This window comes from Ptychodera flava, chromosome 4, assembly GCF_041260155.1.
Source record: "Ptychodera flava strain L36383 chromosome 4, AS_Pfla_20210202, whole genome shotgun sequence".
NCBI classification, from domain to species: domain Eukaryota; kingdom Metazoa; phylum Hemichordata; class Enteropneusta; family Ptychoderidae; genus Ptychodera; species Ptychodera flava.
The window spans coordinates 34,435,585-34,460,459 of NC_091931.1; the positions used below are offsets into that span (position 1 = coordinate 34,435,585).

A 24,875-nucleotide genomic window follows, 5' to 3' on the forward strand; every position below is an offset into this window, starting at 1 on the left:
ATCTTGGTATATTGCTGTGAAAGAAGTAAACTAATTGTGATAAAAGTATCCGACAGAGGTGCATGAGAAGTGTTAATAAAGACTATTAAAAGAATAGTTTACAGATCGATAAACTTTTCGTAAATTGTTCCACTGCAGCGGTCTGTAAATGAAGCTGAAGGCTGAAACCAGAATCTTGGTAGAGTTTACATTGAAGTTGCTGCCATACTGGGATGCCCAGAAGACAGCTTGGATGAGATGCCAGTTTCTACAGAGTTTTTTTGCAGTGTTAGCCATGACCTATTTCCAAGCTGCAAGGTGAATAAACTCCCTTGAGAGTCTGCTGGGTGGGTCAAGATCACCTGCCTGTACCGTGACCCCATGCCCAGCTGTCATGGCGATTTTCTGGTGTTTGGTTGAAGGCGTCTGTCCTCTCACATGTCTGTTCTACCCTTGTGGAGATGTGTCTTGGGCCATGCCTGAAGACAGTCATCCTCCATGGGATGTCCTGACCATGTCACATGACTGTCGACACGTACCCATCATTCCGTTGGTGCGTGGGATCCAATAGCACGGCAGTGATTTACACTGTTGATGTGCTGGTGTGGTTAACCAGGATCATGCCTCGGTAGAAACCAGTCAAATGTTGATAAATCATGAACAATACTTCAAGTCTTATTTACTCGACATGCTCTGGTAAATTTTCTGTTTCTTTATCTTGACAAACAGACAGCAAAATGTATAAGTCAATTATGGTGCGTTCTTGATGAGGTGTGGTTGTGGAGTCAAGTCATGCTTGGTAAATTGTTACAAATTTGTGATTGCTTCGTGGCATATTAGTTTCAGCCACTCATCACCAATGTGGCATGATATGTTACTTCAAGTTATGCCATGTCAATAAGCAATGATGTACGTCTGGTACATGTAAATGGTTTGTTTCACCATGATATGCACATCACATCGCCAGGACAATGACGTGCCAGCTTTGGTTGTGCCATCATGTGCCCCTTTGTAGTGTGCCATTTTCAATTTGCAAACAATTTGTGCCAGCTAAAATGATGTGCATCTCAGTGTGATTCACAAAAGACATGCAAGTGTTCATTTGTTTGTTGTTTCACATCTTGTTGGGATCAAGATGCGCAGTAGCTGGTGATGTGCACATTGACATACCATTCCAGTGACCATCAGGCTGTATTCCAACATCTAGCCATGATCAGTCACTGCATATATTATCGAGGTTACCCATGATTTCACAAACGCCATCTCTACTGAAAATGCTGTGTTCAAAGAGGTGGAAATCTGACAATCTTGCAGGCAAGGCCATAACTCTCGGATGGTCATTTCAGTTGTCACAGTGAAAAGGTCATGGTCTTCTGGGCGAAAGAAAAATGTCACGCACCAAAGTGGTTTAATCATGTACAAATCCTACCCCAAGTGGCTTTTCACTTGAAATGTCGAACACAGAGTCATGGCACAGTACAGCAGATGTCATATATGCAGCGTTGTAAGAGGCCTGGACGACTACAGCAAACACAGCCCAAGTAGTCTGTCAACACTCTGTCATTTCAGGCAGAGATAGCGGTCATTGTTCTGCAGTCAGGTCAATTTCACATGCTTTAGCTGACACATCACTAAATAATGAGCTCCTACAAATATTGGTATACAGTGTTTGCTCCACTGATCATGAATAAATAAAATTGCTCTTGAAGGTTTGTCAGTTTTGGGAGATAACTGTCGGAGTTCATTATTGTAATCAACATACATCTGTGGTCTTGTGTTGCACAGTGGTAAACTGTTGTAACTATATTTCTTAATTTACACTTTATATTTGGCAAGGTCCGTGTACATAGTTGAAGTTCATCTTGCCAAATGTAGTTACAGTCTCCTTGTACTCGCCTCATTCTTTGTCCCCCCTGCCCTCCACCCCTCCCTCTTCCCCTCTCTTTCTTTGTCTCTGTCTCTGTGCCTCCATCTCTATCAATCTGGTACACTTGACTGTGTGTTCCATTAATAGTCATTCAAAAGTTGCCACAGATACCAGTGAATCCTTGTAATACCGTAAAAACCCGATCAATTCGACCACCCTATTAATTCGACCACCCTATTTTTTTCACCAAACATAATTTTATTTGGGCCCTTTCAAATCGACCACCGACTAAAATTTGGACTTTCTCGATCTCTATTAATTCGACCGAATTACATACCTTTCAAAAACTTCCTTCAGTTGGTGAATGAACGATATTTCAAGACATCGAAAACCACCGTTACGAATACGATGAACCACGGGTCAGACAAAAAGGCAGAAATGAGAACAACAAAGGGCTTTGTAAACGGCTTTCAGATTGGTTTTCATTGGGTCACATGATTATTTTCGCTGAGTATGAAACCTCAGTGATTTATGGTGAGCGGGATCTCAGTCGCCCTCTTTCGAAATCTGCGTGAAGTTTCAGCGTGTGTGAAGTACCAACCCTCTAGTCTCTGGTTTTGTCACTATTTTCTCACCTTAATATCGAAGAAAGTAAGAATAAATTACCTACTTTCTCCCATTCTTATTGTCTTTTCCGAATTCTTACCATCCCGTGTCGATTGAAATTTACAGACTCTTTCTGTGTGTGAATCAATGTCCCTTCCTAATTGGACAGATATTATGTTCTAAACCACATGTTGCTTGTTCCTAAAACACATAGACAGATGTGCCCCGTGCACTAAAAGGACGAGTTTGCGACGAAATCTTTTGCGAACGCTGAAAAATTGCTGAGGAAAAATCGATGTTACATGTCAATAAGTACGGCCGCCGCCGCCGCGCGCCGTGCGTTCGTACCGACTGGGAACAGAGCCCGGGGAACAGAGTAATATTTTCAAACGCAAATGGGGACAGTGTCAAGGAAAGAGTAAGACGACGACTTATTTTTTCAAGCTGAAGAAATTGCTCTTTCTGGCTGTTTTAAAGACTCAATCGAATATTTTTGTACCCAATCAATAAATCATAGACAATCTCAATTCTCGGTTTCTGGCAATTTTGTGTCGACCGATAAGTCTTTTCATCTTCAATATTCCATTCTAATTTCACCTATATAATATCCTAACCTCCTGTGACTTTCCTTCTAAACGTTGATTTGCCTTGTGCACCAAAAGAGGTGCTGTATTTTATGCCAAACGATGAAAAGATCCCTGAAGAAATAACCATGTATCAGTAAGTACGCCGACGGCAGGCGAAACCCGGACGGCCATGCCGAGTGGGGACAGAGCAGAGTAGATCGAAACGCAAACGGGGTATTATTATAGGAAAGGCGGTGACTTATTTTAAAGCTGAATAAAGTGCTGTCTCTGGTTGTGTAAGTCTGTCGATCGAAATATATACATTTTGTTCCCAGTTGATTAATCATGGGGGATGGCAGTCTCGATCTCCCCTTTATGGTTCGATATTTACTGACTCGTTCCTTCTCATTTTTGTCAATCGATGAAAGCATTTTCGTCTTCCTTATTCAATCTTACTTTGACCGATGTGATATCCTGACCTACAGTGTCATTAGTTTTGACCAACGTACAAAGACGTTGCCCATGCGCCCGGTTGACGAGATATTTTGCAAAACGGTGAAGAAATATTATTATTTATTTATTAGCCGTGTTCACAATAATGACACTGGCTCAGAAAGAAAGAGGACAAGAAAATGTATAACACTGAAATATTTGGACACGTACGGCCATACTGCATGGGGGCCCGGGAGACATCGATAACAGTCTTTCCGGACTGTTTACATGTAGCTTTGGGGATATCAAAGGAGATGAATCAGTTGGTTGAATAAAACAAAAGTTTTCAGACATATTTTATGTCAATGTTGTAAATGTTGGACTTTTGATTCGATTGAGAAACCAGAATCACCTACGAGAGATGTCTGTATTAAACACGGACGCACAATTCGGAATAGTTTGTTGTGCTACTGCCGATCTCAGTCGTGGTGTCTCTCTCCCATAAAATTTCAAAGCTATAGGCCTACACTTGTCGTTTCGATTCAAAGGTAGCAGTACACCGATGACAAGATATTAAAACAAGTCTAAGCAATTTTACGCCGTGAACGTCCTTGAACCTATGGACGTGCCCATTGTTTTACTGCGCCCATTAGCGTGTAAACCCCTGCTCGTTCCCAGCAGAGTACTTTTTTAAAGTTCTGTACATCAGTGTACACTTTGTGTATAAGCCCTAAACCTAGTTTAATTCAATTATGGAAAGGTATTAGTAAGAATAAAGGGTCGTTACTAAAATTGCGAGAAAAATGGCACGTTTTTCCAGTACTTTTACAGTTCTGTGCTTTCCATCCCCGTTACTCAAATAGAATAGTCCTATTCACAAGCGCTATTGTTTTAAATCACGTCCAGGATGTGCTGTTGATTTTCATTCTTTCGTGCAATTTCATTCGTTTGAAGCAATTATCCTTTCATTTGACTGCTCTGTGGGACTCTTCTGGATATGTGTTTTGGATAAAAAGAACTCTACAGTGAAAGACATAAACTTCGACGGTGATAGGTATACAATATCGGTTCGATGTGCGAAGATATACAGATTACAAGTTATTTTAGAAGTTCTCAAAACCAGTAAAAATATTTCTGCGCGCCACTTATTGATCGTGTCTTCATGAGAACGTCCTTGAATCCGTGACCACGACCATTGTTTTTGAAGTGTTCGACGGTCGATGATCGGTAGATTAATGAAGACATATGTTACTGAACTATCGTGTGTTTGTTAGCATGGTTAGGTAATAGACGTGCAGTCTGTAGAGGCGATACGGCGAAATTCCAAGGCCCAAGAGAGCATGTGACGTACATCGCATGCTTTCTTACAACGAACGAGCCGTCGGTTTCCATAGCTACGTGAAATCCGGCCTCACCGATGTCCCTGTCCTGATTCGGAGAACAACTTTCAAGCTGCGAGTTGAGGTTCAGATGTCCGATTTTTTCATATTCAAAAGGCTTATTGATTCACAGCGAACGCCCGTCTTGTTTTAAACACATGAGGGCAATTGAAAATTCAAAGCCAAATAGCCAGTGGGAAAAAATTCCACCGGACGACTCGCTCTCACCAGCGGTCGCAATGAAAAAAAATTCGAAGTCTCTGAAGTCGGTATCATAGCTCCGCCATGTTTACTGTTAGTTGTACGGCCAGTTTAAAGTCACAGATTTTTCTTCACGGCAAAATTCATATAATTGCCATACCGCAAAGTTCCCTGTGCAATATGTCTTATGTCAATTTGGCAGCAAAAGCGTCACGGACATTCGATCGATGGTGATACACTTTCTCCAGGCCGTGACATGTCACCAGTTACGAACTTTACCGGTTTTCGATACGAAATATGCAATATATTATCAGCATTGTTCACGTTGTGTTTTGAGTCTGATATCGAATATAACAGGAAAAACTAACGATTTGAGAGACGATAGAGACCATGCCCGATACGGAAAATTGACATCAACTACTTGCATTGAGCAGTGACCTGAAACTTCAGACTTATATATAAATGTCGACAATATAAAATATCGAAATACCGGAGAGGGAGAGAGAGAGGTTTACGCTGTCGCGATTTGATTATACTGTTTCGGATATGACTTCGGTATAGACGATACACAGACATCGAAAATGTACACCTACTTTCCAGAAATTCGACTAATCTTATAATAAGGGTAGAATAAATATAAAAGTGTTGGTTGAAGTAAATCTACAGATGTTGGTTTTCCAAAGTTAGACAATACTTACAGAAATATGGTCATCATAGTCTTCTCTTAAAAACTATTATCTTCAACACCACGTTTCTTATGATCGGTGATGTCATTTTTTATTATTTTTACAAACTTTCAATGCATCAAACACCATTAGACTATCTCATCTGCCTGTCAGGGAGTTACAATATATTTCCAAGGGCTGGCACACGATGTCAACTTACGCGTCGTCCGTCGAGCGGCTGGTGGCAGTGTCACAGATCGCTCCGTCTGTAATCGCGGCCACTTTGATTTTGATGTGACACCCAGGTGTGTTTGAGGTTTTTTGTTACCTAATTTGTCGACCTCAAAAAATTCCACAGTCCATGCTTTGAAGCAGTCTCAACATGGCAAACATGTCTCGCGTAAATTTCATCCTCGTCGTTCCAATTAATTCGACCACTAAATTATTTCGGCAGTTTTAATTTCCTAATAAATCGACGATTTTGAAATCGTAATTATTTTTTTCTGGTCGAATTGATCGGGTTTTTACGGTACACTCCTTCTGATTGGTCAGTTTCACTAACACTTTTGACAGCCGTGATTTTAGTAGCCAATTAGCACACATGTAAAATTTGTATGATTGGCTTGCCTTATGAGATAGGTGTCTAACTGTAATTCTTGCTTTGATCTTATTTCTTATTCCCCTGTTGACAAACCAACTAATCTGCAATATAAAGCATTTTTGTGTCTGAAAAAAAACAGGAACAGATTGCCAAGGACAGATTGCAACGATGGATCTAAGAGCACACAATGGCACTGACAGACTTAACCTTTGTGTAGCCAAGTGGAGATAAGAGTTCCATAGATGTAGCATTATTGTATTGTGTTCTCACCCCTACACTGAATACACAAAGTATACACACACCTGTTGTGCTAAAAAATCAACACAGCTGTTATCCCAGTATGAGAAGGTTCACAAGAACGTCTTGTGTGTGAACCCGTGCCTTTTCAGATTTTGTTGTGTGTGGCCTTATCTCTGAAATAGAATATTGCCTTACCAGTGTTTTGAGTGACTTGGTGTTTGTTTTGTCTGGGGACTTGACCTGGATAGGTAGAATGCACAGAGGCAAAATATAAAAGACCCTACCGTTCACTGAACAGGTGTGAAACATGTGCAGAAATGTTGATCTTGCTCAAAGAATTAAAAAGCTTCAACTAGCAACAATGGTAAATTAACTACTCTGTCTGTGCCTGTGTGTGTGAACGGGTATCAGGAAATTACATGGTATGTGTAAGGGAAGCAATTATACATAAGACAAGAGTGCATTCTTTCCACATTGATTTCAGTTTCCGCTCGTTGAGTAAATAGCAATGAAAGTCAACTGTGCAGGAAGTATTCATGGAAAACCACAGAGACCACCATGGTGTGATTGTTCAGGGCTATGTGGGTCTCCCGGTAGTGTCCACAGATGCAGCAGTGTTCAGATGTTGTGACTATTGACTCTGACTTTCTCTCCCTCCCCATCCCCCTCTCTCTCTCTCTCTCTCTCTCTCTCTCTCTCTCTCTCTCTCTCTCTCTCTCTCTCTCTCTCTCTCTATAGTAAAGAATATAGGTTACAATGTGGAATACTATTGAGTTAGATTTATTTCCATTTGTATATATTAATATTATATAGATAGAATTTGGAATATAATATAATGTATATATATATATATATATATATATATATATATATATATATATATATATACACACACACACACACACACACACACACACACACACACACACACACACACACACACACACACACACACACACACACACACACACTAGAATTTGGAATACGGTTGAGATTAAATTTATTTCCAAGTCTCCAATGAAGTTTCGGGTTACAATAAAAGTACATTCTGTCAAAAAGTTGCGTACATCAAAGTTTGCAAATTTTTTTTCTGTTAGTTTACTGATGTAAAAAATTGATCCATGTTGGTTTTTGAAGAGTTTGCACCTGTTGATATTGACATGCTTTCTCCAAGTCGCTGAAGTAGATCAGGTTGTCAAGTTCACGCTAAAATTATGAGGGATGAATTGTGTACCTTTGCAGAGAGACGCCTACAAAGTAAACGGTTTCAAAAACATGAACAAATCTGACAGTCTAACATCTCAGCTTCCCTAAGTGCTGCACAAATAATTGCCGTCTGTCGGCTGACTTTGTCAGGCAGGGCTGGACAAGCCAGGGAAATGAACAAGTGCCTTAGCTATCACTCTCAGTTCCATTTTGGAATCCCATAATTCTTTGCTTGTATTTGAACAGCCAGATGAAATAAAAAATGGGGATCTATGGTCCATTTCTCAGAATTGGTTTCTGAACGGGAAAAAAGTGAGTTTGATAGAGGAGCTGCTTTGAAGAAGCAATGATTGAATGAGAGATTGTGACAGAATCTGTTCCATGCAGTCTCATGATAGTGCATTTTTAGCTCCGCTGTCAGCGACGCGGAGCTTATCAAATAGGTTGATTTTCCGTCGTCGTCCGTCGTCGTCCGTCGTCCGTCAACAATTGCCTTCTCCTCTGAAACCGCAAGTTCAATTGCTTTGAAATTTTATATGCAGTTCACTTGGGGTGACCTCACTTAAGTTTGTTCAAATTGTGGTGATATTTGCATATTTGTATTTTTGGGGCATTTTCTGCTGTTTTTGGTAAAAAAATCTTCTTCTCTGAAACCGCTTGTCTGATTGCTTTTAAATTTAATATGCAGTTTACTTAGGGTGACTTCAGTCAGATTTGTTCAAATCGTGGTGAAATTTGCATATTTGTATTTTTAAGGCAATTTTTGTCATTTTTGGTAAAAAAAATCTTAAAAATCTTCTTCTTCAAAACTACAAGTCAGATAGCTTTGATATTTGGTACATATGTCCCGAGGGATGATCTATTTCAGATTTGTTCAAATTGTGCAGAAATATGCAAATTTGCATTTTTAAGACAATTTTTGCCATTTTTGGTCAAAAAATTTTTTTTTCATAGAGTACTGGTCTGATAGTTTTGAAATTTGGTATACAGGTTTCTATAGATGAACTTAGTAATATATATTGAATTTCTGATGAAATCTGTAATTTTGTATTTTTGGGGCAATTTTTGCCATTTTTGGTCAAAAAGTGTGTTTCTCAAAAAGTACTGTTCTGATAGTTTTGAAATTTGGTATACAGGTTTCTATAGATGAGCTAAGTAATATATATTGAATTTCTGATGAAATCTGTAATTTTGTATTTTTGGGGCAATGTTGCCATTTTTGGTCAGAAAATTTCATTCTCAAAAAACTACTCATCGGATAGCTTTGGTTGACATGTTCTTAGGGATGATCCGATGTGATATATTCAAAGTATGATGAAATTGTGTATTTTTGCAGCATATTTTTGCCACTTTTTTCTGGCCATTGCATTTAGCTATCAAAGATTTCCACCTTCTTCATCAACATGTGTCAAAAATAGTTACTCTCTACATAAACACAGCGGAGCTATATCGCCGCTAGGTCGCTTGTAATCTTTGCTAATAAGTGACATTTTCACATGGAGCTACTTTCTAATGTACGATGCATTCAAAGGAAACAGAGTTCCATATCACCGTGATCAGATGATTGAATATATTAGCTTTCGTATGCGCAACTTTCCCTGACAGGGAGATGTTACTATGAAAAGGGAGACCACTCAATGACTTCACCATCTGCTGCAGGATGCAAGGGCTTTGAAATGTTCATGGTTGGAAATCTGGTTCATTTTGTGGGTATGAGATTGGATGTTGGCCATTTAAATCATGTAGTTTGGTAGATTTTGGTGCAGACATTGCAAATACATGCAATGGGCCCCAAAGTGTTGGTGCAGAGAGTTTGGTATGTACAGTATTGTATTTTTACCATGTTTGCAATTATACCTGGTATTTTTATTTGTGGCACTTGTTCCTTTGTTTAGTTGTGCTTCCAAATGAATGTCATATGCATACATGATATAATATGTCTATATGTTGTTTCCGGTTGAAATACATAAATGTTGCTGTATGTCATGCAAAAAGTATTGTAACCTAGGTGTTCTTGGCAACTTTTGAAGCAAATGAAGTCATTTAATGTCCATCAGAATCCAATCCACTGCAAGTAATCTATTGGCCTTCTGAGGTTTCAAGGTCAAGGATAGAATGTATCACCTTGGACAAAATCATCTCAGTGTCTAAGTACTTTCATAGCCATCGGGCAAATCAATTTTTGGCTCAGAATGCTTTCCTATTAAAGTATCAGGTATGGTCAACAACAGTGCTAACAGTTTAATGTTGGATAAAATGTCATTCTTCAAGGGAGACTAAGCTGTTGATATGATTTTGGCTTTGTTCCCAGGAATTTTGAATCTGCCAATAAATAAAATAAAAATCATGTTTTAGAGATGGTGTAATTCTTTTGGTCAATTTAAAGTGTGATTGTGTTTATCCTATGCTGGTATTTTGACAAGATCTTGGATGCTTTACCTTACAAATGTAATGGTGTGTGAACATTACTTCAATACTGTTATATGGTACCATTGATTACAGCATACATTGCATCTTCAACAGCTATTAAACATTGACTGATGCCAGTACTCTCACCCAACTAACCCCCAGCTGCCAGTGTACAGGTCCAATAACAATGCAGAAAATGCTAGTATTGTACCATTGCAGTATATGGGAAAGTATGTGAGATCTTATAATGACTGGAACACTGGTGTTCCTTAGGAATTCTGATCACCTGTGGATGTGACAGCCCAACATTTAGTATTAGTTTGTCATTATGAGCTGAGTGAAGCCGCATTGCTCTTTACAGCTAGGTTGTTGTCACCACGGTTTGTGGCATTCCTCAATTGTGTTGACTGTAAATTGGACTCTTTGAGGGCTTTGATCTCCATTCCAACATTAATTAGCCAGGACCTGACATCTCCTGTGGTCATGGCTTGTTTTTGGAATTCAGAAAACAGCCTGTATGTCTTCAAGTCAATAGATGGCCTCCGTTATCAATTTGATGAGTAAACGTCAGAATGATGTCATTGATGGTTTATTCTTGTTTAATAAACAGGGGAAAACGTTTTTCTACAATCTGCGGTCATTGTTGTAATTGTTGTGATCGTTCTGCTAATCAGTGTGTTGTCATTGTTACAATTCTCAACAACATCATTATCGTCCGCACTTCACTGGCTTCATTATCGTCATCATCGTAGATGCTATAAGTAACATTGCAACTTCATTAGTGATGTTGACGGAATCACATCCATCTTTACCCCCACCATCATTGTCACCGTGTGATAGTTGCAGTGATAATATAGTCAACGTTGTTGTTGTCATCATGGGTCTTCACCACCAACATCATTGTCATCATTGTTGTTGTCATTATCATCATCATCATCATCATATCATCATCATCACCAATATCATCATCATATCATCATCATATCATCATCATCATCATCATCATCATCATCATCATCATCATCACCATCATTATTATGTCCACCACCAACATAATCATCATCTTTATTATCATCATCATTACCATTATCATCATCATCATCATCATCATCATCATCATCATCATCATCATCATCATCATCATCATCATCATCACTATCACCATCATTATTATCTCCCACTGCCAACACAATCATCATCTTCATTATCATCACCACAAATTCAATCAAAAAAAAAAAGAAGACTTTTTCAAGACTTTTTATTGAAGCTGCAGTGTAACACATAGCAATGAAAAAATTCCTTTATGTGACACTCTGATGGGTTCATCTTCTCAAGTTAACATTCTTCTGTGAAGTACTTGCAGACAATGGCGGTGTTTATAAGCGAATATTGCATGCTGAAAACATGAAACAGGGCCGCCCACCATGTGTCTGTACTTTGAATTCCCTACTGAGCTTGCATTTCATCAACATCACGATTGCATTCATACTTTTTGAGTAAAATATGTAAACAAACCCTTGTCCTGCATTTTGCCTATCATCAATTGTTTACGTTAAAGGAAATAGCTATCCCGGCATGAAACATCAAAAATTGTCCCATACTTTTGGTCAGCAAGAATATTCACTGGATTATTCCAGTAATGTGTTTTACTTATTTTTCTCAGAATTCAGTCTCTCTTGAATTTTACAGTGGGAATTCTTCCCTCAAAATTAGTTCAGTCACTTAGATTTTTAATCGCATATCAATCAGAGGTGGGCTCTTTCGTTTTGGATAAAAAGAGTTAAAACGGTAGGCGTACCACAGCAACTGGTTCACATAACAACCTGTTCCAGCAAAGGATTAATTAGCGAGCAATTGTATTGCAGTATTCACCGAGAAAGTGTTTTCAGAACATAATGAGTAAAACAGTGAGAAATGCTCTGTTAGCAATGGGTAAAATAATAAGAGAGTATCTCATAAGAGTGGCTTGTATAAGATTTGATGACAAGTTAATTGCTGCATATATGTGATACAGCATTTTACATGTTTGACATACAGGTTTTTTCTCAAGCAGTGCAGCAGTAGTGATCTGATAGGCATCTTGTTATCGACATTATGGTTCAAGTGCAACATGCTATGAATGGCTCACAGCAATTTATGATTATTGTGTATGTTTGTGTATGTTTTGAATTCATTTATTGCCAATGAATTATTAATATTTGCATGTGAAAAAATTCTTAACAATGATTATGTCAGGAGCTTACATTTCAATTTTCTTCTTTGGTTCAGAAATGATACAATTCCCACAATTCATAACTTGTCTAACATATATTCTGCTGCAGTCCATACTAAGATATTTAGAGTGCTACTCTCGTAAGTGAAAGAAGGAAAAATTGTATGTGAAGGGAATTACTTCTATTCTTCCATGAGTTTTGTAGTATACCCTTTCAGCAATAAACCAGTTCAGATGCTGGCAGCATCAGGAATGAAAGAAGAGGGAGGAGGCAAACTCCAACGTAATTGCTTGAAAGACCAGAAAAGTACTTTCTTCAAAAATGTATGAAAGCCATTGTCCATAGTGACATACATGTAAATGTGTAGTACTTTTCCATATTACATTTTTATCTATCACTCTACCTGAGAGATGCTTGTGAATATTTTTTACAAAGTAATATATCTACCAACTGGTGGAAAGTTTCTAGGTGGAAATATGCGTGAAATTTCTGTAATTTCTTGATCTAATCTGCTCTGACATTTCACGGTACCAACTCACTTGGGAAAGAAGTCAAAACTGCTTCATGTGATCATGATCTCAAATGTGCAGATTTGATGTGGCAAATCATTTCTTCCAGATGAATAAGAATATCCAGAATGTTGACGAAACTGTTGTGTCCATTTTCTTGAGTCCCCTGCATGATGTGCTGTTGTCAGTCTAACATGTACCAGACACCAGTTCAAGTTTTACTCTTTAAAAGTTCTTTCAAAACTTGAGCATAGCTTTCAAACAGTTTGTGTCTGCATTTCCCACTATTGAGGTCCAACTCGGCCGCAGAAAAGTACCAGAGTTGTTCTAAAATCTGCCGGTGAAATTTTTTACCTGTTCGACCCATAATTCCCTGTAAAAAGGTCTACAATCACCATTGGTAACAATGGTTTTGGGCTAAACCATGGTGGCAAACGAGTGAAAAGCAAATTCTGACACTGCAAGTATTAAGTAAGAGGAACTGAATTGTTTGATGACCTGGTATATCTTTTTGGAATTCAGCACCATTAAAAATCTGTGGTCAGATGAACAGAGAGATCCCCAACAGCAGGATGGGAGAGTTTCCCCTAGAGGATGACGGTGTGTGCCAGTTTCTACCTACAAGTGATGTCGCTTATAAAGTGAATTCCATTGCAAGTCAGTTGAATGTCAATGCCATTAGATTGCTTAGCAATTGAGCCCAATTTATTCAGTTCTTGATTTGGTAACCCAATCCTGTGCATCATTTGCCCTGTAATAAGGTGGCTTGGCAATGATGATATTGAGGCTGCCTTGGGGTCGTGTCAGTCTGCAAGGTTTGAGCAGATAGTCGCTTTAGAAAGCTATCATGTATGGTGAGCTAGTTGAAGGAAACGCTCATGTATTGTGCTCTCCTGGGATTTGAAACGTGTGATCGACAGACAGTCTGTGGGTAGAGTTCAACAGACCGTATTATATGTGATGAAATCTGTGTCAGGTCCAGGCAGTTGAGTACGAGTGTGCTCTGTACTTTTCAGGAGGGAAGTGTCGGCATGCTGATCTGTTTCACATCATTGTCAATGTAACATCCCATGTGACATCTATAACTGAGCCTCAGAAGACAGTCAGATTACACAGACATTCCTGTCATCCGCCGTGTCAATACGTGCCCTCTGTGACAGGGTTTTACATGAAATTTGCCACCTTGGCTTGTTGTGTCAAAGGTTGAACAAGCTATGGCCCTTCATTTCATTTCTGACAATATTTAGACTTCATAAGTATATTTTCTGCTGCTGTTTGTTGCATAGCCAGATCTTACCCAGTTGAAAAGAAAAGAAAAAATTGATATAGTCAAGGAAAGAGGCTTTGACATTAAATAAATTTTACCTGTACCACCGTTTTCTGCTGTGGCAAGACCTCGTCAGTTACCATTAGGGATCAGCGACAAACTACTAATAATTTTCCGTAATCGTTTATAGTGAGCTTTCTAATTTTTTATGCAGATTTGCGTTTATACTCGTTAAAGTGTTATTGAAACTGCATGTTGAGTGTCATATTTTGTAATTTGTCGTACCATATTTTGTTGTCATACCATATTTTGTAATTTGTCGTACCATGTTTTCTAATTTGTCGTACCAAGACATTTATGCATTACAGTGCACAAAATTACCAAATCTGACACAGCCAAGAGACTCTACTGTGAAGTAATTGTGAATATTAGGGTCACTCTGAGCTTGGATATAGTAGAGACAGTTTAATGAAGATCGTTTTGTTTTGAAAACAGTGCCCAGTTGTGCAAATTTGTCAACAAGAGTTGTGTGAAAGAGTAGTGATCTTTGGTAAAGTGGGAGTTTGTAGCCAGGGGACTTAGGTGTTACGGAGAGAGAGAGCATACAAGTTTGTAGCCAGGGTGACAAAGGTGTTACGAAGAGAGAGAGCATACAAAGAGAGAGTAAATGGCATGTTTTCATCTTCAAGTGACACCTGATTATCCCCAGAGGCTGTCAGAGAGATGAGCATCATATCCCATTGACGTACATGCTTGAACTTTTGAAAACTGTGAAACATTGAAAACAGTATTGAGAGGCTTATATGCAAACCCCAACACCATTATATAATGATATATCTCATTCTCTGTTAATTGAATGGGTGACACGTTCCAGACGGCACTGTCAATTTTAAAATGCAGGTAGATTGATTTCTGTTCTCTCAAATTAAATACACGGTGAAATCATTTTATGCATACAACTTTTCGTCTATTAACCCCTTCCCTCCCCCCCCCAAATACACCTTGCAATGATTTATGCACACAGATTTACCTTCCCCCTTCAAGCCCAAGCATCTTGCAAAAAAATTATATAGGAATGTATGTTCCTTTTAGTTATCATAATACAAACCTTTACCACAAAATGTGTCTTTGGCCCTTCACTGTAAAATTGTTTTTAGCCTATCATTTTTCTCAATCTGTCCATTTTCTTCTTTCACCACAGGATATCAAACGTGAAGTCCTCAACAACCTTTTGGACTCTGAAGAAAGCTATGTGCGTGCTTTAGATACTCTTGTCAAGGTAAGTCCAAATGAAGACGGCTATCTCTATATCCTCAATTGTAGAATCTCTTTTATGTAAAGAACAATGCTTTGCTCACCATGTGTATAAATTTTTGTCATTGTTCTGTGGTATGCTTTGATACATGTAACATGACTTCTGAACCCTCAATATGTCCAGCTTCCGGAGTCGTGGTGATTTCATGGTTATTCAGACACCACATCAACCTGGCCGGTAGGCATAAGATATAAAAATCTGATAGGAGAATTTCTGTGCAGAAAATTTGGCATGTTCAGGCGTAGCCACAAGACTGTAAAAACCACAAGATTATAGGTGGGATACTTAATTCTCTTTTATTGAAAGGTAGGTGAATGATTTTGGAACCCTTGAAACGCTTACTTCAGTATTATGAATGTTGAACCTATTAACATTTACCAGGCCCACTTTATACCATCATTTACAAAACACTTGAAATAATTTGTCACCTTTTCTTTTGGAAATCCTTTTGTAACATTTACAAGCTGAAGGGCGTGTTATCCCACAAAAGTGCCAATTTGAACATGCCAAATAGGTTAATGGTATCAATTGCCTTTCTAATTCGAAACAAAAATAAACTAATTAGGAGGTACAGTGGTATTAGTGTCCCTTGTGGATGGATGTGATGTTAAAAAGGGTTTCAAGTTAATAATTCCTGGCATGATTTTCTACTTAGGCTTGTTAGGAGTCCTTTTAGCTACTATAGACTATAGAAGCTATTGGGATATGTATCCATTCAGCGTCAGTCTGTATGTATGTATGTATGTATAACCATTTGTGAGGATGTCCATCCCCTCAAATATTGTGAGAACTGCAGTACTTGCAGACTTGATATTTGTTTATATGTTGGTACAAGATATGATTATGACAAACTATCTTTCATAAGCAGAACTGGAAATATAAGCAGTGTATTTCTCTGAAATTAAAATCAATCCAGTTTTCATTCTGTGGAGAGAATCAAAGTCACCATTTTCAGCATCAAATTCGAGTTAAGTTTGGGAAAATTTATTTTTCTCACATGTGGGAAAGTCTTGCTTTTTGGAATTTGTTTTTGGAAAAAAAGCAGACTGGCAACTACACTGTTTATGAGATTAATCTGTAGCTGTGAAATGAAAACTGGAAAAATACTAAGGTGTGCATGATCAAATGACACATTCATGATGCAATGGAGGGGAGGAAAGAGACCCCCCAGTCTCTTAGGATTTTCCCACACTGAAAATCATGAGACTGCTGCTTTAACATCTTGACCTTAAATGCAGTCAAGGAGAGTAGTCTCAAGCTGTCTTCTTAAATATTTCCCATTTAAACGGTTTCTGTTCTCCATAGTGCTTTTTTGCCTACAGGCCATCTATTAGCAGCATTGCTGTGCTTTAAGTCTGAAGTCTGCGCAGTTGAATACTTCTTTAGACTGGTTATCCAGGAAAACCAGGCTTTAGTGGGTTGTTCTTGTCGGAAGCCTTGTGATGGATAATCGACATGACAGTTGTTAGGTGTATTGATGCAACGGCACAGAGACTGGAACGCATGCCAGACTTCACCTGATGGTTCAGGAATATTCTCCAGACAGAGGTTTCCAACTCATGTCATCTCTTTTGAAATCTGTGTCCATATGAAGGTTTTGATGTTGGTTTGGCTACTGGAGTGTATTCGGTATCTTTGATGTCAGATTCTAATCCAGCCAGTCTATGCACATTTAACTTGTAATGGCATTTTATAACATTGCTTTCCACATGAAAAAGAATAGCACTGCATGGTTCATACACTGTACTTTAGAATACTATCCATCATAAACACTTATTTTCTCCTCAAATGACTTAGTCTTGTGCTAGTACTTTTACATTGATTTTAAGGACACTGTTATTAAATATAATACGGAGTAATGCAGTTTGTTTGTCAAATAATATAAAAGAGCAAGTCTTGGTAGCCTAAAACCATTAATATGATAAGCAAGAGATGACAGCTTTTGAAGGGGATGATGTTGTTGTGTCTGATGAATAACTTTGCAGTAAAGATGTATTGTGGTGTATTTCTTGATTTGGTCTGATCTTGTGCCATACATTGAAATTTCGCATGTACATGCATTTGGCCAATTCTGAACTGGTAAACCCCCAAGGCTACGTAATTCAAAGTGCCTCATCATGGTTGACAAGTGAGTTCAAGTCCTGATTTCAACTCATCTTGTATTCTACCATGTTCGGCATGCTTAACTAATATCTAGTCTAATACTGACTGTGTTAGTGGTATTCATGGCAAACCTAGGGAGCCTTTAATATTAAAAACATAGAAACTATACCCTTTAGGGTAATGCTGCATTGTACTATGGCAAATGTTCTTCAGCCGTTTCCAGACATTTTATGGACTGTATCCAGAGCTCACTCCATAGTGTTCATCCTCTTCAACGAACTACAACATAACATTTAAAGCCCCAGGAGATGTAACTGTTGGCAATATATGAAACATTATTTTACTCAGGATTTAGCTCTTTGTCTCAGCCTAAACCCCACACAGTGTTGAAATACCAAGTATTTGGCTAACTTCACAGCTGTGTGTCCATTGGCAGCACAGTTATTATTGACAATAATTCAGTTGTCAACAAAAGTACTACACGTAACACATGTAGAGAAATGCTGGGTATCTTAACATGTATGCTTTATGTAGCACAGCAAGATAAATTTTATTGGTATACTGAATGAATGTATTAAAACTTTATCAAAAGTTATTGTCACTTTGGTGTTGAAGTCACTGTTTTAATGAAACTAGCAGGAACGTACTTAGGTGCGAACACATATTATTTTGCTGTTTGTTGTTTCCATCGGTAACAACACTTTTCTGAGTCTAAAGATGTACAATATTTCCTTAAGCATGGGTCTTGTTATCTCAGCAACAATACTATTGCCTTACTAGATGTCGTTGATTCAAATCCCTCACATTTCACCGTCACAGTGTAGACTTCATAGGCCCAACGGTGGCAGTGATGAGGTATCAGACAACAATCTGCGATTTGATTACTTCAAAGCTGCCGTCACATCTCTTAAAGTCACAGGTTTAGGGCACAGTAGTTGGTACCTGGAAGGTCTCGGAGGCCTTACAGTTTTCAGATTCTTTATCGCTGCGACTGTTCCTTTTTCTTATGCTGCAGTTGTACTTTTGACAAAGGAAGGAAAGAGGGCTGTATGGTGCAAGAATTACAGTGCTTCTTTTATGTACGATTTGTTGTCATCGATGTTAGCACTTTGGCGGTCTGTAAGTCTGCCATGGTAGTTGTCATCTGAACTTATCCTCCTCCTCTCCCCCATTCCCTTTAAACAGGTCCCTAATCATGATTGATAACAATTTGTTAGGGCCAAACCATTGTGTTACAAGGTTGATATAATCTTTTTAGGGTAAAAAGAAGGTGAAAAATTCGCCAAAAGCAATACAACCATGTCCTGACACTGCCTCTACAGGATGATATTTACACAGCTGTGAATTAATCCCCTGTTTGTGGTATTGTATCAGCTAGAACACATGTCCTAATTATCCCTGCCTCTATATCAGGTGAAAAAAAGATTGTGTTTCTGTGCCAACAGTTCTTGGCCAGCAGTGCTTGGCAACGACTGTGTCTTTTGCAATACAACTCTTACCAAAAATACTTTGATTGTTAAATTCAGTCATTGAAGATGTGACAAATTTGTGAACGAACAGACATTTTTTGCCTTCGGCAAGTGGTTTTACAAGATACATCATGTAATTTAGACATTTCGTGTAATTTCCATTTATCTGAAGCTTTGAAATTGTGAAAGTTTCCCTTTAAGAAAGACATTGCATCGTAGGTGTTCATACTTGATTTCATTACCACAGGTTGGTAGCACCTTCACAGATTGAACTTTTAACTTTAATTGAACTTTAAATGTTTGAAGGCACACTCTGAGAATGGAGAAGCCAACAATTTCTTGAGTGACTGTATCACGCCCAACAATCCTGGTCAAGTGTTATTAATACTGTATCTCCTCCCATAGCCAACACCACATTGACCAATGGAGTCCAGAGCAAAAGTCGCACCATCTCTATTCCAGCATGATAGGTTTGCCATTTTCCATGGCTTTGTTTTCAAAGTGGATCAACAGTATTTGACAGTTAAGGCACAGAACTGTATTATTCCATTAAAACACCAATCCCTCTCTTCTGCCCTTGGCAGCAAGCGAAGTTTTGAATTCTGCTACTCTCAGACACATGGTAATGAACAATGCAAACAACTCCATAGGGGTTGATTAAACGAGGAATGCTCACTTGTCAGTGAAAATTGCCTCCCAAACCACAGAGCCTTTACACTTTACACAATTTTATATGTGACGCAACTCATGAGGCAGATAGCAAGATAATTACGACTGATAATTTAGATATAGATGAACATATGTTTTAATTATCCCCGACTCTCTGATGGTTTTGACTAATGAGACTGAAAAGAAAAGCAAAGGATTTGGTTTCTCATTCTTCATGTGCATGTCCAATTGAGACTAGACACCCTTTTTATTTGTAGCGTTAAAAAGATATTTCAGTTTAAAAATATGACAGTGCAGGATACACAGAAAGTGAGGATTACATCCTGCCACACGTCATGAGCATGGTGTGGATAATCCTAACTTAGCTAGAGAATCTCTGAGTCATTGACTGCACACCCCCACTATTGGTATGACTCCTTAGCTAGATTATAATTATCCACGCAGTGTTACAATCTCTATGGGGAGATTGGTTGTTTTCATGACAGTAGCTTGGATCTCATGAAACTTAAATAACATTATCAACATGTCATTTTTACAAGAGACATATATCATGAAAAACAAATGTATAATTTGTTTCACAGGTAAACAAATACACACAAATTGGACTCTCAGCTGGTTGTGACAGTTGCAAAAGAAAGACTTTGATAGGAATTTTTCTAATAATCATTCAGATTATGTAGATAAAGGAAACTTTACACATAAATTTGCCTTATACATGAGGCATTATCTAAAACTATCTTTGAACAATGTGGCTGTTGTTTCGTGTCAGCTCTTTGTAGATTTCCATATTTATTTACCTGCGTTATGTTTAATATGTATATTAACCATGTACTGGATCTGCAATGACAGAATATGTCCATGTAGTTCATGTAAGGTTTAGTAGTGGGCTAACAGGTTACTTTCCAACAGGCACATTTCAACCTCCCTCGGCAAATATGCATCTTCAATTCCAGTATATATAATCAGCCTAGACCAAATAAGAACAGGTGACGAACCCATGCAGAGAATTGTTTTGTTTTTCTCGAATCACCTTGAAAATACTTTTCTGTGTTGTTTTCTGTACTACTGCAACTTTTAGTTAGTGTCCTTTGACACAGTAGTGTCTGTGGGGAGGACTTTCCAGGAATTCTTTTGTGTAGAAAAAGTTATCCAATGTATGTCCCCTGTTTCATATGCTCAAGGTCAGACCTATATAAACAAGATGGCCCACAGTTGTTATGGTAATGAGAAGACGCCCCCCCTCCAACTTCAAATTTACATGATAATGCACTTAAAACAAAGAAAGTAGACTGAAATAGGGGCCTTCTCCAAAGTGATCATAAGAAGCTCTTTGGGAAGACTGCAGAAGACTGTGCTGTACAGCTGTAGTGCAATTCAATATTCCTTGGAGGGAGAGTGTGTGTGTGTGTGTGGGGGGGGGGGGGGGGTTTAGAAGGTAGATGTGTTTGTGTGTATCCACCATGAAAGGCATCTTCACACAAACACTGATTTCTGCAGTGATGGTGATGTGGCCCAGTTCTCTTCAGGTGTGCCGGCTTCTCTTACTAGAGTAACCTGCCGAACTTCCCACATGCAGACCTTGGATAACACCAATATGCATTATCAATGACATGGCGTTTTTGGGGTCAGTAATAGTACAAAATTTGGCTCATTGGCCAATCTGTGTAATATTTAAGGTCAAAAAAAGCAGGTAGCAATTGCTCTACCGAATAATGACCATCTGATTATAATCTCCTGTGTTCCCATGGCAACTGTTATGGTATTAATAAAGGTGTATTGGAAAATTGAAGTTTTATATGTTGGCCGAGGTTGGGGATTCTGAGAGGCAGAGTTTGATTAACACGTTGGTTAGATTGTGCAGTTTGAGAAGACACCTTGCAGTGTAATCAAGTCATGCGACTGGACCAAAACGTGCCCCAAGTCAGAAGTTAATTGGATTGGTGTGGACTGACGTCATTGGGTTTGTTGAAGCTTTGAATTTCTAGGTTGTGTTGTCACTCTGCGATCTGCTTTAGAATAATGACCATCAGCATGTTTTTATTCAACACAGATCTAGGTTTTTACAGGCGTAGAAATATTCATGATGCTTTCTGTGTTCATTCTTTTAAGGTGTAAAGTTATCTGTCCATTAAAACACCTGTTTTAGGAGGTATTAAATGACGTATGTCGTGAATCAGTGTCCAGTCAGATGTTAAATAGGACTTTGCCATTTAATCGCCTGTTTCTCCGGCGCTCATATTGTTACAGTGAAAAGACTGTCGAAAGTCTCCAAGAAATTTTTGTCCACTCAGCAAAAACGAGCTGAGCAGAAAAGACATAGGTAGATTTAAATAGTATGCACCATGAAAGTGAAAGAGTTAGTTCACTTTGCTCAAACCTTAATGAAATTTTCAACGATTCTCTTACCCAATCAAGAGTAAAAAGCAGGTGCTACAATGCAAAATTTGGTACTAGAGAAACAAATTACCTAACATTTAACGATTTTTGAAATTCAAAACGGCTGCCCCCTCGTGTTAATTCTATGGGGAAAAATACAATTTTCGATTATCAGTTACTGAGATGATAGAAATACTCCTTATTCCAAGAACGGCAACAAGTGGTAGATCAGAAAAGTATTGGAAATATTTGAGAGTCTGAATATCTGTCCCTGAGGCACAATTTACCTAACCCTTTTTCCTGCCAAGTCCATATTTCACCACCAGGTCAAGATGGTTAAAATTAATGAAACACAACGTATTCTATATGATGTATTTTAACATAATACTGTACATTTGAAGGCTGTTGAAAACATAATGCTGTAAACTTGAATTTTTTGGACAAAAGATGCTATAACATACCAAGCCAAGTAAGTGAAAATACGTCATGTTTTGGCTCAATACCGCTTTTTACTGACTTGGCTGATGGGGAAGTGATACAGTTATTACTGTCTGGCAGGAAAAGGGTTAAAAAATCCAAGTTGTTTTGTATATCTCATTTTGCAGTCAAAAACAAGCATTCATTATCCTCTAATTTGTTGAAGTCTGTTGGGAACTTCAAACACCATGTTGTCAAGGACACAGTGGTTACTGGTCTGTCTTTAGCAACTCAGAATGGTTTCCTTGTGTAAGTTTCAAATATGTGAGCGAAGGGGTTTTATTTTGCCTTTCACAGATTTACAAGGGTCAATTTGAAGTTTTCACTGAAAGGTCTCTTAGTGACTTTACGCATCGTCAACTTAAATGCCTTCTCTTTCATTTGATGTTCTGGTTATGAAAGAATTGGTTGTTTTGATGTTTAAACAAACAAAAACTGTAACTTTTGAAAGTATTTTCCTTATTGCATCATTCTTCTTCTTTTTCTTATTTTCTTCATTCTTCATTTTAGAATTATGGTGGAACAAAACTGCAGAAAAATACGTAACACATCACATAAGTTACCGCTGCTATAGTTTTAACATTTCTTGTCACATTGATAAAGAAATCCTCCCCATGGATATAAGGAATATTCTGAAATATTTTCAAGTTTAATTTGTAAAAATATCTACAGTGATGAAACATTCACTCGTGCACACATTTAAAATGAAATTTTACATTGTGGGCAGCAACACCAGCGAACTGTTTCAAAGTTTGAATATGCCTGTGTTGGCAGCAATAATTTATGCCCTGCAGACAGTACAAACACCTCTGAATTCATGATAGCTTTGAAAGGAAATCGCTCTTATTAAGTCTGTAGTTGTGTGCTGGTAAATATGAAGTTGATGTGGTTTGAAAAAATATGCAGGACTTACAATGACCAATGAGAAGCGATGATACATATGTATATTTTTTCTATGAGAGTACCGTAGTGATGAGATCTCTCATTAGCTTCCTGTACATCAGATGGTAGTGAGTACAATTTACACTGGTTTATAGTAGGTTTATGTCATTTTTGAAATGGCAGTTTTGCACTTCCTTTTTGATGTTCTTCGTGACCTGTTGCCATTGACAACCATATGATACCCCTAGCATGGCATTTTGTTGAAGAGCTTGGCCTCATCCTCAGTTTTGCTCCTCCTTTAATTAGCATACTATACAATGTCAAAGGTCAGCCAGCCATGCGGGCTTTAAGTCTGCGATCAGGTGATAGTGTGTTAAAGTGTTGTTGCAGCATGCTTTTAATGTTTATGACCGTCTCTTGCTCTTGTGGTGTAGGTTCAATGGCCAGGGGGCATTGCTGTGGTGAAGCAATGGGTTGTTTATGTAGACAGACCATACAATTTAATAAAAGACACGTCCTATATTTCATGATGTTAACTTAAGCAAAAGGTACGGCTAAGAAAGGGAAGGAATGTCTAGTTTGCTGGAACAAAGACTCCAGCCCCTGTTTTATCGAAATATTAGGTAAGAGGTAAGATTATTGGATTCAGACAGGGTTTTACAGTTATCACTGGTAACTTAGGGAGTCATATTGGTGAGGATGAGGAATGGAAAATGTAGAAAGAGGCCACCCAGGAAAATCTTTTTTATTTCATACCCAAAGGTTTGCATTCACTTGTCCTCAATGGTGTCAAATATTCTTATGGACTGAGTTGCATGTGCCAGTTAGTTTGTGTTGGGACTGTCAAGGGATGGTACAAGACTGAAGCCACACCTAGTCCCTCTGGATGGCAATTCCACCCTGCACAGCGTCTCAAACCTCAGTCATCTGTTTGTATGAATAAATCACAACAGCTAGGCAACGCGAGACTGCACTTGGTTGCTCTGACGACAAGAACACACTAATAGGTCTTCATCATCTGTTGTCAAGACATCATTACTGCCATGTAAATACTTCTTGAAGATGAGAGATGCACTTATTCTGTGTTTGATGAATATCATGTCCCTTAACAGCCCATGTTTCATTAATCAATGGTCTTCTGTGATTATAACAGGCGAGAAAGAAATTCAGAATTTCTCAGTGATGCTGTCAACTTTGAGAGTTGATTCTAAAAACATGATTTTTTTATCAGCCTACTGTGGCCTTGATTACAATTTTCCTGTTATTTTGGATTTTCTTTATTGTGTGGGATGTGAAGGTTGCCGAATCTTTTTTTCTTGAGGCTGTTGTTTGCCAAGGTTTGCTGTGACGTTTGAGTCATAGATCATCATTCACTATTTGTAAAATGCCAACAAACACATGTAGGTGTGCAAGACAAGCAATCAATTGACACTCTCTGTCCACA

At 38.4% G+C, this 24,875-nt stretch overlaps 1 protein-coding gene across 3 annotated transcripts in view; it reads left to right on the plus strand.

The window, feature by feature from the left end:
- LOC139131541 (rho guanine nucleotide exchange factor 17-like) overlaps positions 1–24,875 on the plus strand; it is a 131,863-nt gene that overhangs the window by 56,490 nt on the left and 50,498 nt on the right. For all 3 annotated transcript variants that reach the window (XM_070697631.1, XM_070697633.1, XM_070697632.1), the window contains one exon: positions 15,342–15,419. In XM_070697631.1, coding sequence (XP_070553732.1) covers positions 15,342–15,419 — 78 coding nt within the window. The remainder of the gene's footprint in view (positions 1–15,341; positions 15,420–24,875) is intronic.